The sequence below is a fragment of the Megalobrama amblycephala genome, linkage group LG15 (genome assembly GCF_018812025.1).
Source record: "Megalobrama amblycephala isolate DHTTF-2021 linkage group LG15, ASM1881202v1, whole genome shotgun sequence".
Lineage (NCBI taxonomy): Eukaryota > Metazoa > Chordata > Actinopteri > Cypriniformes > Xenocyprididae > Megalobrama > Megalobrama amblycephala.
Genome location: NC_063058.1, coordinates 31,773,341 through 31,789,732, shown reverse-complemented (window position 1 = coordinate 31,789,732; position 16,392 = coordinate 31,773,341). Strand labels below are relative to the sequence as shown.

Here is a 16,392-nt window from a genome sequence, read left to right as displayed (position 1 = left end):
TTTCTTCAATACAATTTTTTTCTTCAAAATTAGTCACAAATTACACAAAGTGAGGGTATATGTTAAAACCTATTTAAAAAGGATTCTCTCAGACAACCTAATCACATTATTTCAATTCTGTCAGGACCACTATCGTCAACGATTATTGATTGACTATTAGCATATAGTTTGGATTGGCGGTATAGTTCTGTTCTAGGCAAGAACTCCCTGTGCATCCATGCAGCCTAGCATGGATAAGAGCAGCAATAAACCCCCTAAGAGTAAACAGAACCGAACCAACATAATGTATTGCAGATTTCATTAATGTTGGCATTAAATGTACAAATTAATTCAAGAATTTAGACTGATTCCAGGGGAATTAGAATAGCATATCCTGACTGGACAAGAGGAGGAGATGGGGATGGAGGAGGGTAAATGAGCTCTGGAGAACACGATAACAGCTGATAATACTGAAGATGAGGATATGATTTTTTATATATATATATATATATATATATATATGCAAGCTTGACTAACGATACCTGCTTGATTTATGCTTGCTCTTTTGTTGTTTTGTGGAGATTGCGAATAGGATCGCAACTTGCTTAGGTCTCACCAAGTATATTTATAACCCAGTTGATTTCATTATGTTTGACTACTAAACTTAACTCATGCATTTAAGCTAAATTGTTGAAAATAATAATCTAGGTTTGTCATTATTAACACACAACACAACATTTGTTGAATCACTGAACTATATTTGATTTAGTCACCTCAAGAATCAATTCCTTAACAAAGGACAGCATTGTAAAAATTAATAAAGGAAAATAAAAGCGAATCCTGACATTAAAAGGCCCAGGCTAACCACATAAAACAAAACACTGCCTGTGAGCAAAATAAAGCTTAAGTTACCTAAACCATTTCTGAACACCAACTTTTAAAACATGCCTACAAAGATAAAGGTTCGGGCTGTCCAAAATTTAATGTTTAGCATTTGAACGCTTCTTAAAGGCCAAGCCTCTGTTGCGTACAAAATCTCTAATATTTTGAATGGATCTTGTCTCCAAGATAGGTTGTTCCTTTTCCTTGCACTTCAGGCACTGCTCATTGGTGACAGTGACAGAGTTTTCAATAAAAGGCCTCATGTGTTTCATTACGGCTTGTATCTCCTCCTCAGACCATGGTCTCTTTACACACCGCCTCGATGAAACACGGAAACCTGAACAATTAAAAAAAGATTAGAAGATTAAAAAAGATAAGAGATACAGTGAGATGTACTTGCAGGTAGGGATGTTGGTGTTCAAAATTGCCAAACAAGCTGGAACTTGTGTAGACAAAATGTGTGTGATAATAAATTGACTTTAGATTTGCTAAAAATCAAGTTTGATTAGCATGACATTTCATTACACAAAATACATCTAGCTTCTTTATATGCTTTATATGTCTAACCAAACATAATGTAAGTGTTGACTGCACATTAGCAATTGTGCCTAGAGATGGACATGGCACCACATTTAAATACCTTGAGTAACGGAGTCAGGGAGATGAGGTGAACTAGAAGATACACAGGCAGCGTTCCCCTGGTCATCTAAAAAAAAAAAAAAAAAAAAAAAAAAAAATATTGCACAGTATAAATATATAGGCTTAAAGAGCCTGTCTGTCTACCAATCAAACACCATGGGCATGGAGGGGATACATGTAAAACTGCAGACAGCCAATTCTATTATAATAACTATACTCATGGCAAAGTTGTTGAACAGGATGAAGTCAGGAGAGCGTGAATATGTGCAACAATACCTTGAGTGATAATTTTACTAGGAAATGTAGATTTTACACAGGCCAAGTCATCCCTGTTGTTTTAAAATGATCATGCAAACTACTGAACACATCAAAATAATAGCCACAAAGCATATGCGTCACAATTAGGGATGGAACGATTAACGGTTTCACGATAAACCACGGTAAAAGGTACTGAAGGTTAGTAGTATCGTTTAAAATGTAATTATCATTAAAACCGTGTTTGATTATCACGATTTTGAAAAATTGCAGTAAATCCTATTCAGCCAGCATTAGTCCGATGCAGATGCAACACGCAACATTGTTTTAATTTTTTAATTTTTTCATTTAATGAGAAGAAATGGCAGAAGGCAGTGACAGCGCCGGGAGATTTCAGCCCTCTAAAAGGACCAAATCTGAGGTGTGGTCATATTTTGGCTTTTACAAAAGTCCTGAGGGAAACTTAATAGAGTATAATCACCCTGTCTGCAGAACATGCAAGAAGAAAGTCGCTGCTATAGGGGCAAAATATTTCAAATCTGCAAACGCAAGGCAAGTGGACTTTGACCTCAATACTAAAACTACATCTGGGAAATAGTAACGTGAATCTTCCACAAAGAAAAGCTTGCAGAAAGTGGCTTTGAGTCAAAGACGAACTAACAAGTTCAGACAAAACTAGGGTGACATTTAAAGGATAATAATGTGTATTCATTGTGCACTAATTACAGATTTTCTTTACCACATAAATAATTACTGGTACATATTGAATTGAGATTAATGTTTTAAATCTAACCTGCTTATAAATCCATTTTGTACAGTGTACAAAATTGTCCAGACAAGATGATCACAACAAGTTATAGTAATAATTATAGTAGTATTAATAGTAAGGTCTGATATCATTTTCAATACAATCAAAAACAGAGACGCAAGTGGGATTAATGAAACGAGAGAGCGTGTCCGTTGTGATACGTGGATGTGCGCTGTTATAATGCGTTATTGCCAAGGGAGGAAATGCCACTAAATAGAATCTTGCTTAAAAACAAAAAAAGAAAAGTGCATAGAGCTGCTTGATTTATTTGTTGTTTGTTGATTTTGAAATATAAAACTTGTTGAAATCTTTTCAGTGTGTGCCTCTGTTCTTTTTGAACATTTTCATCTCATTTTAACAAAACCATGATATTGATAATCGTGATATGAAATTTTCATACCATTCCATCCCTAGTCACATTGAAGAGAGATGATAAAAAGTTAAGCTTCTAACAAAGTTTCTTACTATTGTACTACTAGAAAATTCCTGACTAAAACATTTTAATATACTGTAATGAACCCACAGATCCCAGCTCATTGCATGAGATATGTTGGACAAACTTTGGGTCCATTATTGAGATTATACCTTCAGCTGCAGTCTCGGAGAGGTGAGGCGATCCTAAAGTCACAGAAGCCAACATTTCTTCATTGTCTAAAAACAAAAAACAACAACAACAACAACAACAACAAAAAAACAATGCAATAAAAAGTTCATACATGTTTGAAATAACAGTAGGCTGTTATCTAAATGTATAAAAAAAGCCTATTTTAAAGATTTCACCAATACAATTGCAAAATCCACAACACAGAATACAACAATTTCAGTAGCCAATTTCAACAGTACCTTGCAATGTGGAAACATTAGGGAGTTGCTGTGATCCGGTATCAATATCGTCTGTGTCATCTATTAAATGACATTGCAAAAATGTTATCACATTTGTTATTACACCAACCATATACACATACACCAAGTAGATTTAACAACATGTAAATGATGCATACCACCAATTTCATCCAGAGATTTTCCCTGAATATCCTTCACACTTCCCTTCTCCATAGCCATAAGCAGCTTTGAGATCTTAGCCAGCTGAATTGTTGATTGGGGCAGTCGATAGTACTCCCTATGCACCCTAATGTCATGGCCGAGAAAATCGGCTAGCTGGTCCAGTTCATTATCTTTCAAGTTCATGACTTGGCTTATTGTGGCGATCTGTTTGCGAAGGTTAGTTGATCTGAGGTTTTGAGGATCTTCGGCTCCACAAGCATCTGCAAATTGACCAAACTGGCCTCTGTAGTGACCATCACTACAAGGAATAGCGAAGAGGTAATTGTTGTTTTCAGTTACTCCACACTCTTTCCTCTTACTAATGAGGAGTGACAGGTTAGCAGTCATATCAGGAGTCAGGATCACAGCAACCTTTCGTCCTTTTTTCCCCTTCAGTTCCACTCTGGCGAATTGTTTGCAAAGTCTCTTCTCAACTTCTGTAAGCCCAGTGCTTATGTCATCGTTTAGTTGGGACATGTCACGATCTTCAAAATTTTTTACAGTCATCCGTGCCACTTCACCTTCCCTCCTCCTATTAAACAAAATGACTTGGCAGAGGGTCACCTTTGCTAGTGCTGCATAAGTGCCTGCTGTTGGGTTATCGGCTAGTTTCTCCTTAGTCAATTCCACTTGCTGACCAAGATATAACTGTAGCTTCTGAACGTCTTTGGCCAGTGGAAGCCTGGTGCTCTTGTTGTATTTTGCCTCACTCAGGTTTGATAAGGCAGAATGGGAAACTAATTCAGACCACTTTGTTTCATGAAGTGTATGAAACCTCCTGATGGAATCGATCACCTCTTGGTCCTCTTCCATGAGAGCACGACACATGATGAGGTCACTTATCTTTCTGAGAGAATGCCCAATTTTCAGGGCCAAACTTGGGGCTTTGAACGTGTTGTTTTCATTATCAAAACCCGAAACTCTCTTGACAGCACTAGTAAGAATAAAGAAGTTGCCTGGTTTTATTGCCTCTTCCATGTTATGGATTCTTGTTGTGTGGCGCAAAGTCACAAGTAATCTCCCAAGTTCCCTTACTTTCTGTCTTATATACTCATGCTTTGATCTGTCACTCCCATGCTTATTAAAGAGGGACTGGGCAAACTGCATGAGATAATGGTCATTTCTTATTGCAGTGGACACGTCATCCTTGTGCATTTTGCCCAGCACTGACCAAAGTTCACTTGAAATTGGCTGGGACATTGTGGATTGAGCAGATGCTATACCAAAGACTCTGTCTCTCAACTCAGGTCCCTCTTCAACATTATTCTCTGGTCTTAGAGCACATCTTTTCATATGTCGAGAAAGTTCTTTTCTGGATAACATACCCTTACAGTACAAGCAGTAATCATACGTCTCAGGGATGCTGCTCTGTTTGGAACTCCTTTTCACTTTAAGACAGCCTGATCCTGTGGTTTTAACAACTGAGTTGTGCTTGAAGTTGCCAAGGTTTCGGAATTTCTCAAGAAGAACCTTTCTGTCCTTTGATGATTTGGGGAACTGGAGTGCCAGAGCAATTTCAGCATTTTCATTTACATGCCTCTCGAGATGACGTGCAAATTTTGTTTGAGGTTTTCCACATACAAAACAATAATTGACTTGGCTTTTAAGGAATTTTGCTGATTTGGTTGGGGATTTACTTTGGCCAAGAATATGCACAGTACCCTTTTCGTTACTCGCAACTTTTGTTTTCTGCTGGTATGACTCTGAGCTTTCTGGTTCTGGGTCACTTTGGAGATCACCAGTAGTTTCTAGATCCATCAGGATATTCTTACTGTTGTCATGTATATCTATGGTCTGTTCTTGTTCAGCAACAGTAATGCCTAAATCTGGCATATTAGTGGTATGGGACTTTTTGGGTGGTGTAGGCAACTCAACACTCAACTCTGTCCCTGAGCTTTCTGGATCTGATACAGACTCTGGGATGTACTCGTCATCAGATGAGACATCATCCTGTAAAGTACATCAAATTAATGAATTACATTAATTAAATACAGCATACTTTAAATAACAGAAATACACATGGGAAGGATGGATGTCAAAAACAAACTGCTAAGAGCCATCATATTGATATTAAGCATATAATACTTCAATGTACACTTACATCTGATATATCCCAGTCTTCTGAGGATTTCTGGAGGCAGATTTTATGCCACACACCACAGCATTCTTCAGACAAAATTAAGCAAACCACAGCGTTAGGCAACAATTGATCAGTTTCCCATGCTGACCAATTACATACTATTTTTCTTATTAAATGCAAACAGCTTCACACTTATGAAATATACAAAAACAAGAAATGCAACGGTTCAGTACAAATGCACAGTTTGAGTGATGGCTAACATTTTCCATTTAGACAAATGTACATAGCATTCAACCAATGAGGTAAAATTCACTGGAGTGGCAGAGCATTTACATTACCCATTCAAAGTCAAAGTTAAAAAAGTATGTAGTGATCCCACACATTAAATTCACTAATGCCACTAAACATAAGCATAAAGTTAACTGAAAACTAAAGCATAGTGAGTTTAGAATGAAAAGCAGAATTTTTTTTAAAAATGACTGCTGTAAATTGATGGGATTTCCAGATACAAACAGATTTAAAATTACAAATATGATATGGCATCATCCTAACAATCAAGAGGTTTGAGATTCTGATTATAAAAAATTGTTATTGTAAAAACAGACAAATTAGCAGCCTGGCCTGACCTGACCAAACATTTTTTTTTCTTATGTGTAATAGGCAAGGTGTGAGGACATATAGGCTATGTTTCAGAATGCATCCTTGACCCAAAGACTTCTGGCAGAATGATCTAATGTGGAATAGAAATGTTGAAATGTTTATCCTACATAAATTAAATTATCATCTCAATTAGCCAAACTAAATTCAAAGTCAACTCGAAAAGCCCACTCGATCTATTATCAACTCGTCTAAAGATAGGCCCAGTGACTTACTGGAAGGCACAAAGTTAGAGAAAAAAAAAAAAAACACTTGAGAATGCTTATTGGACAGATACTTTGAGAACATAGACATTCTAAGAAATTTCCAAGTTTGATGCAATGTTCGCTCGAAGGGTTTAACATCATCTTCGAAGTTTGTGAGCATCAGCGCAATTACAGAGTGACTTCAGCAATGACCTGAGAGCACCACGGACTTGAGGGTATTTTGTATTTGTTGATTCTCACTTAGACATAATGAAACGTTTGTACATTATGCTTTTCAGCCAAGCTAATCTTTAAAAATGCTGACGAAGCAGCACAAACATTGCCCTATGTTCCCGTAGCGGTTCAAACCAAGAACTGCGGTTTTTGCATTGATAACGTCACAAATGAGTTTGTTGAATTGTTGTATAGACGAATTTCAAACAGTGGTGTTTCGCTCATTGTGCAATTGGGTTAACACTGCAAATGAATAAAGTCCATGAAAGACTCTTTTAACCAAGCTGCAGCGAACAGAACGAAAGAGTGAAACATTTGCGAGGATTTAAGATTGTAGCCTAACTTAGGGCTAAGTCTAATCAACAAAGAGCAATAGGACAATATAGATAGTCTAAAAATATAAATGCTAATAGCAAATGAATTAAGGACTTGTTCAACATCCAAAGGCGAATGTCTCCAGGGATAGGGAAACCCTGCGTGATAGATTTGTGATGCGGCTTCTACAACTCACTGACCCCCCCAAAATAAAAATGATCACTTCACGTCAATGGCCTTTTTTGATTCCAAAAATGCTTAGCAATTTTGCAAAAAGACGATTAGTTTGCAGTATGCTCTCTGTTCTCTGCCATATGCCTCAGCTTGCAAACTCACTTCTGTGGTATGTCATAGTATCTGCCACTACAGTGTTTTCCACCGCAATGGTTTGAATTGAAAACAGTCAAGCAACATGTTTTTATGCTTTATAGGTGTGAGCCTGGAACTGACCCATGGCATGAAATTAAACTACTTATGGTATACTGAGAAATGCATTAATTAAAATAAGATGAATAACACACTTACGTTTGCATCTTACACCGTGCCATCTGATAGATGTCAAAGGTGAATGGCATATCCAGCATTTGTCAATTCTCACCGATTCAAAAACCAGCTTATGGATTGTACACTGTGGAAAAAAACAAACAAACAAAAAAACATTTAAAACATGAAATAAAACACATTTACATACACAAATTATATCATGAATTAAAAAAAAAAAAAAAAAACATTTGGCTATTTTATTTTCACACAACCATTTCTACAAATCCTTCAGATGAGATGAAAAAGGGGAAAGAAGTTACTAGAGAGATATAATAGCAAAGCATATCTATTCAATTCCTGTGACTTATGTTAAGCTTGGCTAACTGTTGGGGCATCACTCATCACACACACAAGAGAGAGATATGCTTCTACTTGGAACTCTTGTGATGATGGCAAAGAAGACAATTCCTCTAAATAATGAAGAAAACCTTCATCTGGCATTTAAAAAAACAACACATCTAGTTTCTGAACCTGTGTCCAAAGCCAAATTTAGATTTACCCTGCTTAACTTCTATTATCTGTAACAGGGATCTCTACCAAACAAAGGCTTTGCTTAACACTAAAAGTTACATTCCAGGCCCAGGGTAAATCAACCTATAGCCCTGTTGTTTGAAGACAGCGAGTGCTGTAGGTAGAAGAATGAGACAATTTTCTACAATACAGACCACTAGTGAAACAGCGGGTAACTAGCTGATAGGGCCACATCACTCCATAACCTCTAACTGCAAGGAAATAGGTTGATTACCCTAGTCTATTTAAGTAGATAAAAGTAAAAACAATTCTAAGAAACTAAAGTAATTTTGTGAAAAAAAAGGTAAAGATCTATGTTTGTGTGAGTGACAGACAGACTCAAGGTATGCAAGGACACTGTCCCTCAGACCTGTAATGACATCCATGCTCAAACCCTGAGTCTTCCACTGTTGAAGTCCCAGTGTGTGGCACACTCAGAAAAACACCAGTGTTGGGGGGACACCGTGGTTAGAAAAGACCATCCATACTGAATAGAGCACATTTCCACCACAGCTGCAAGACGTTTACTAAAACACTGGAAATTGTGTTCCATGGAACATCACAGTACTTCTAACATTGGTCAATTTCAAAACTAAGGTAAATTCAAACTCACCTCACAAGCAGAGTCGTTTGGTGTGGCTCCGGATGATTGACACGCTGATCTCAATTCGGTCTCTGTACAAGGGAACACAGGGAGATTCAGTGCTTGGATTTCCTCAAGTCATATAACCACATATAGGCATAACATACTCAACTCACATCCCTGACAGACAAAAATTCTACTCAAAATATCCATCAAGACACAAAATAATAATCTATAAATGGCCTGATATTGCCATGTTTTTCATGCTGCAAACCCTCAGGGATGCCATGCATTGCCAGAAGTTTACTCAAAACTTTAACTGACCACTGGTAAGGTCTGTTGAGAACACAGGGGGTGACACCTCCTGCTGCTGGACACCAACTTCTTCTGCGAAAGAGGGGATTGGAGAAGTGCCACATTGACCTCTGACACAATGCACCTAAAAAAAAAAAAGAACAGCAATATGCAAAGATGAACAGGCATCAGCTGATATAGTGTTCATTTCACCTAAGACGGACACCCTCATTCATACATCCCATGATAAACAGCTGAATTCAAACTAACCTCATGCTCAGGGCTGTCTGGTGCGGGACTGGATGACTGACACTCTGCTCTCGACTCAGTGTCTGTTGAAGAGAACACAGGGCATGAAGGCACAATGCTTTGCAAGACCCCAGTATTTACCAGGCATTGCTTATTCAAGCAGGGACTCACCTCTGAATAAGTCTGTAGAGGAAACATTGGGTTCCACGTCATGGGCGTGGTCACCAAGCTCTGCAACGGAGTGTTGGCCAGAAGGGATGCTTGCACCACTGAGCTGTGTCTAAACAAGTTAAACAGAAAAATGCACATGTGAACTTGGACATCACCTGCACAATTGTGTTATTGTACAGTTGAACTGACTAAAGTCCCATTGTTGTAAAACAGACAGCCGTATTCAACCTCACCTCACAAGCAGAACTGCCTGATGTTATATTGCAGGACTGGACTTCTGGTCTCTCTCTGGTCTCTGTATAACACAGGAAAGAATATGAGGAAGGCCAGGGAGGGTGGGGTTGTGCATCACTCTAGAAGCCACCACACCATCACTGGTTCACATCCTTTATAGACACAATACGTTTATTTGCCCACCATAACTAATGTAAAACATAAGTCAAACAGTCACTGACCTTCAATAGAGACTGTGGATGACATGGTTTGGTCTTGAAAACGGTCTTTAATAGACTCTTGGGCAGCAGTGCTTGTAACAGTAGGGGGAATCTACAAAACATACAGGACAAAACATACAGATAAGCTTGCTGGCATCACCTGAGAGAGTCATGCAAGTTCAAGATTAACCTGACACGATTGACTGAAAACCAGATTTAATACCACCAAGAAGTGACTTCTGTTTTTTGGTTATAATTGTTGGCACTAACAAGCGATAGGTATTGTGTATTCTCTGTGGCATCATGAAACTGACACAGCTTAAAGGGATAGTTCACCCAAAAATGAAAATGTGATGTTTATCTGCTTACCCCCAGCGCATCCAAGATGTAGGTGACTTTTTTTCTTCAGTCAAACACAAATTATGATTTTTAACTGCAACCGCTGCCGTCTGTCAGTGGTATAATGCAAGTCAGCGGGAACTTGGACTATAAGAGTAAATAAAACACGACAGACAAATCCAAATTGAAACCCTGCGGCTCGTGACGACACTTTGATGTCTTAAGACACGAAATGATCGGTTTGTGTGAGAAACCGAACATCATTTTTTACCTCTAATACACCACTATTTCCAACTGCATTCATCACTCAATTCGTTTGGTCTGATCGTGCTCTGACAGCGGCAGTGATGTCTCGCGCATATACTTCAATGAGAGCGAGACATCACTGCCGCTGTCAGAGCGCGATCAGACCAAACGAATCGAGTGATGAATGCCGTTGGACATAGTGGTGTATTAGAGGTAAAAAATGATATAAATACTGTCCTGGTTTCTCGCACAAACCGATCGTTTCTTGTCTTAGGACATCAATGTGTTCGTCACGAGCCTGCAGGGTTTAATATGGACTTGTCTAAGCAAGTTTTATTTACTGTTATTGTAGAAGTTCCCATCCACCAGCATTATTTGACTGACAGACCGCAACGGTTGGAGTTAAAAATCATAATTTGCATTCTACTGAAGAAAGAAAGACACCTACATCTTGGATGCACTGGGGGTAAGCAGATAAACATCACATTTTCATTTTTGGGTGAACTATCCCTTTAACACACAGAAGCTTTTAAGACAGAGATGATTTCATTGTTATCAAGATGTCTAGAAGCATAGGCTTTAAACTGTGACACTAATTCATAGGAAAAAAATCAAAATGACTCACCTCTTTACGCCAGGGCCATTCTTTCCCACCATAGTCATAAGTGATTTCAGTTCCTGCCGTAATTTCCTTCAGTGCAAAAAGGCAGAGATGTGGCTTCCCTTCTGCTTCGATCAACTTCATTCTGCAATTCGGTGCCTTGTGCTCATCGTTTACCAGTCGCCCAAATGACCCATCTTCAAGTGCTCCATCAATACTGCAAATTTACAAACATCATGCACTAAACAGATTGTACATTCATTTGTAAGCAACTACACTAATGCCAACATCCAATGCAAGTAAATTTGTTCGATGCATAGTTGATAAGTTTAAGAGCAACATGAGTTTTACTTCAGAAATCCTGACTTTTCACTATAGAAATCTAAACATATTAGTCATTCTGAACCTACCACCATGTCTTCCGCTTCCATATGAAGTCAAACATGAAGATCGAACATGCATTGTGGTACAGTTTATGTCTATGTTCAGCTTCAGCTGCATCAATCAGCTCCCCTCTGTACTCCACCACGAAGTCTCCTTGATTGAAAACAGCTAAAGTGAAGATACCACGACCTGCGGACACAACATTATTAGACACAGGGGTAGCAGACTATCCACTATTCTACATGTAGAATAATGAATACATGTCCAAGTGTAGAATACAGCAACAGACAGGCCCACTTTTAACTAAAATATTATTAAAATACTATTAACAACTTTAATTTATATTGATATTTGTACAATTAATAGTCATAGACTAAAAACCACTGGTCATAATATCAATTCAAGAACCAGTGCAGTGTAACCCAGGGGTTCCCAAACTTTTCAGCCCACGACCCCCAAAATAACGATGACAGTGACTCGCGACCCCCACTAACCTCGGAGGTGGTTAATGAGTTGTGCACAAAGGCGCACACGCACTAACGCATGTTTCACACATAGGCCTACTCTGTTTGCAGTGCGCATTTTTTTCTGTGCCCATATTAACGGATTTCACACTGCACGCGGATGCGGTCCGGCAGTGCGTTCCAGGAGCGGTGCGTCTGCAGCAGTGCAGCGATCATTTACGCGCCGAGTCTATTTTTGCTGTGCTGCACAGCGCTGAATTAAAACGACAGCGCACTGTTCGCATTAAAATAAACATGTATTGACGCGAAAAAACTAGTAATTTCACCATAGATTCATATAGTTCAAAGTCTCTGTTACACAGTTTAAACACGGCATTTTTGCCTCGGGTAAAGCAAGGAAAATAACACCTTACCAGGCATTTAGGTGAACAAGGAGACATAAACAATAGCACTCGTCTCTTCGTGAAGGTGGAAAAACAGTTCTTTATGACCTGAGGGATTTATTGTAAAAAGATTTAAAAGGAAAGAAAAGACGAGAGTCGCCTGTTTTTGTCTATTTTAAGTTTTTTTAAAAAAAAAAAACGTTTTTGATTTTAACATAAAGCTTACGTTAAAATGTTTTGCCACTTGCGTAAGCAACATAATATATAAATCTAAAGTATTACTTCAGATAAATATAAAGTATGATATGAATAAACGTTTAAATATAGTGCGTTTAAACGTGACATCTATGAAATATAGTGTAGGCCTATACAAAGAGAATCGCTGTGCTGACAAGCCATATTCAGTAACAACTTTTGGATTTGAAATAAAAATAAGTAAATGTTGTGTTTGTGATACACAGCCATGGAGCAGTTGCGCACTGCAAACGCGGCATATGTGAAGCGCGTGCTTCTCCGCTCTCCTCCGCCGGCCTCCCTGCGTTGTCTTTTTTGATCGATATTAACCAACGTTTCATTTCGACACATGTCTGAATGTTTAACATGTTGCAGTAAACTGACCTGCTGCAGCTGATGCTGTTGCTACTATGTCATTAATCTGTCGTAATCACCTCAGGAGTCACGGCCGAGGAAAGGAAACTCGAAAGGTTGATGGCTTTTTTTTTATTTGCATGTTTTTTGTTTTTAATTTAACTACTATTTTTAGTATTTTGTGACAATTATTGATAGAATATACTCTTTCTAATCGTTTAATTATTATTATTTATTTTTTTTAATTTTTTTTTTATTTCTGGAAATCATCTCGCGACCCCTCCCTCACTGTCTCGCGACCCCCCGGTGGGTCGCGACCCCGACTTTGGGAACCACTGGTGTAACCCATCAGTCTAGCCTGCAGTGTGTCAAAGTCACTCACCTTTAACTGGATTAATATATTTGATTTCTAACATTGAATTCTTGTCTCTTCCTTCAAGGATGTGATTAATGGCATCCTGAAGGGGAGTAGTTCTCCGTGGCATGACACAATTTGCTAAGGAAATTAAGAACAAACATGTAAACAGTATATCAATATATTTTAAGTTCTGTGAGGGGACATACACAGACAGATGGACACAAGGGTCTAATTTCAATACCCTAAAACATTAGCTTCCAGTTTCACAGACAAGTCTTAAGATAGTCTCAGATTAAAATGCATGTTTGAGCTGTTTTAACTGAAAGTAACTTGCACTGACATATCTTAAAATATATCAATATAAAATATATCAGTGTCATTGTTTTGTCTCAAATTGCCCTTGTCTGTGAAACCAGGCTTTAGATCTCTTAGAAATGTAATGTGCAATTTAAAAAAGTAAAACTTTACAATATTATGTAAACAAATATGTGCAGAGTATACTGAAGAATGTGTCTTGTCAGTCCTGTTAATATGCTCAAATATGTGAAAACTATAAATCATACTTCTAATTAAAACTATTGTATAGTTACGCATGTGTCTGCAATACCCAGGTGAAAACATACTCTAGTAATTTATAGTAAATACTATAGTGTTTTGGAACCATACTATAGTAAAGTACTTGAATTAATTTCTTGTGGTAAGTTTATAGTTGCTGTGGTAATTTAACAACTATAGTAATATAATCAAATTACTTTGCCCAATATTGCACTAAGTAACTTCTACAACTATAGGGTATATTATACTACAAATACACTACAGTTTACTGTAGTAAAAACTAAAGTATACTACAGCATTCATTAACAAAGTATTGTAAATACTATAATATATATATATATATATATATATATATATATATATATATATATATATATATATATATATACATATATACAGTACAATTTACTATAGTATGGTTCTAAAACACTATAGATTACTATAGTATGTTTTCACCTGGGCAGGCATGACAAAAATATCAAAACATGAGGTTTTGTAGTCATAAAATAAAAAAAAATACATAGCCTGAGATGGCACAATACAATTTCTTGTACTTTTAATCGGTCTTCATTTCATGGATGTTTAAAACAAATCGATTAAACTTATTTTTTAATTTGCCAGAGTTGAAAAGGCCCTGATTTCGTGGAATGACCCGTTTTACTGCTAAATTTAATCTGTATTGTTGTTATTTGTATGTCGCTTTGGAAAAAAAGCGTCTGCTAAATACCATAACCATAACCATACTTATCATTCGAACCTATTAAAACGTTTTATAATTTATTTCTTACCTTTTCTCCAGAACGTGCACTTCCAGAACTCCCGGGAAATTGAATCACCTGTTGATAGTCGAAGCTCTCTCCCATCCAGCCAATCAAAATGAGTGTTGAATTCGCGTCTAATTTCGCGCGTTGTGTATAAAGTCCCGCGTTGTGTATAATTTCCCGCGCTTGTGTGTCGCTGCATGCAGGGACCACGACAACCGATAGGGGGCAGTGGCGGACACACAAATATACAACATATGTCAGGTTTTTGGTATACAAAGACTTTTGAGAAAACCACTTTTTAGGTATTAAAACATGCTTAGAAAAGGTTTTATATGGGTTATTTTTATGAGGACAGCCAACTGTCCTCCTAAACAGGAGGGTCCTCATAGCTCTGTGAAATGTCTTGAAATCTGTCCTTATAAGCCGTAAAACACACACACACACACACACACACACACACACACACACACACACACACACACACACACACACACACAGGACACAGACAGAGACCCACCCACACCCACACAGAAAGAGTCAGACTGAGGGAGTGAGGAGGGAGTGAGGGGGTAGAGAGGAGGGAGTGAGGAGAGAATTAGTGGTAGGGGGGGGTGCCACAGATAGAGGGAGAGAGAGGGTGAAAAAAAATCCACATTCAAACCAAAATATCGGACTTCCTGTTGGTCAGAGCTAATGACTGTAAATTAGAAAGTTGTCCGGCTTAATGAGAGCAATGTGTGTACAGAGTTTGGTGACTGTAGGTTAAACTAACCCCCCACTTTTTTCAAAAGGTGGCGCTGTAGAGGCCCTCCTTCCTGCCCGTTTCTGAGGCTTTGCCCATGTCTACTGGATGACAATTCTGAAATATAAGTCGAGTTTCATGCAATTTGAAGCATGCTAAGTGTCTCAAACCCATCCAAAACAAATATTGAAGTTTGATCTGTTGCTATGGCAACAATGTTTGAAAAATATTAAACATCTTTTTACAGGTCTTCATTTGTTATTCTAATGAAGTTTGAAGCAAATTGGGTTAAAATTATAGGGTGATCTTAAAGCATTTTGAAAGTAACACTTCCTGCTGCCACTTGGTGGCGCTATAACTTTGACTCACAATAGTCACATCCATGTCATCAGACTCCTATAACGAACACACAGCTGAAGTTTCATAAACATCAATCAATGTATGCAGAAGTTATAACACTGTAAGGATGGATTTCACCAAGACTGAATTAATAAAATTTATAAAATAGAACCACTTCAGCTCTGCAGCATTTTGTTTTTTTTTTAGAGGATTAGGCATATCTGAATTTAAAAGAGCACCCTAGCCACATACATTGCAGTAAATTGATTAAAATGGTCTCATTTTACAGAAAACCCTCTATATTTTAACACAGTAGTGGAATATTGTATATATTATATTGTATTTATTCATAATTTTATGATAAACACAGATAAAAAGTCAAATTTTTATATAATTTTTTTATTATTTTTATTAAAAATGTGTAATTTAGGATAGGTTTAGTCTACGAACCTGCAGAAAGTTTTTTTTGATTCCACTAGGTGGCAGTAAACAGGGGAAAAAAAGAATCTTCTTGATATCTCTTTATAAACAAAAGTTATTGAGATTTTACTGAAAGGAGGTATTGGTGCCTCGAAGCGTTCCTTTACTCTATTTTTGAATTCTAAAAGAATTGGACATACCCGAATTAAAAAGAGTGCCTTACCCACATAAATTGGAGTACAAGGATTAGCATGTATTCACAATTTTATGATAAACACAAATAAAAAGTCGGATTTTTATTAATTTTTCAATTACGTTTAAATTTGAGAGTCTGTAGTGTAGGATCT

General features: G+C 37.5%; 1 protein-coding gene across 1 annotated transcript; it reads right to left on the bottom strand.

Moving 5' to 3' along the window:
- Positions 1-716: 716 nt before the first annotated feature.
- Positions 717-14,971, bottom strand: LOC125247909. Its single transcript, XM_048159456.1, has 17 exons — positions 14,569-14,971; positions 13,250-13,363; positions 11,459-11,621; positions 11,073-11,265; positions 9,884-9,974; positions 9,662-9,723; positions 9,429-9,537; positions 9,279-9,340; positions 9,039-9,153; positions 8,745-8,806; positions 7,604-7,706; positions 5,709-5,773; positions 3,565-5,557; positions 3,407-3,466; positions 3,149-3,214; positions 1,502-1,567; positions 717-1,198 (listed from the first exon to the last, which is right to left on the bottom strand). The coding sequence occupies exons 1-17, from the start codon at positions 14,741-14,743 to the stop codon at positions 960-962; spliced, it is 3,738 nt and encodes a 1,245-aa protein (XP_048015413.1). The 5' UTR covers positions 14,744-14,971; the 3' UTR covers positions 717-959.
- Between the last annotated feature and the right edge of the window lie 1,421 nt (positions 14,972-16,392).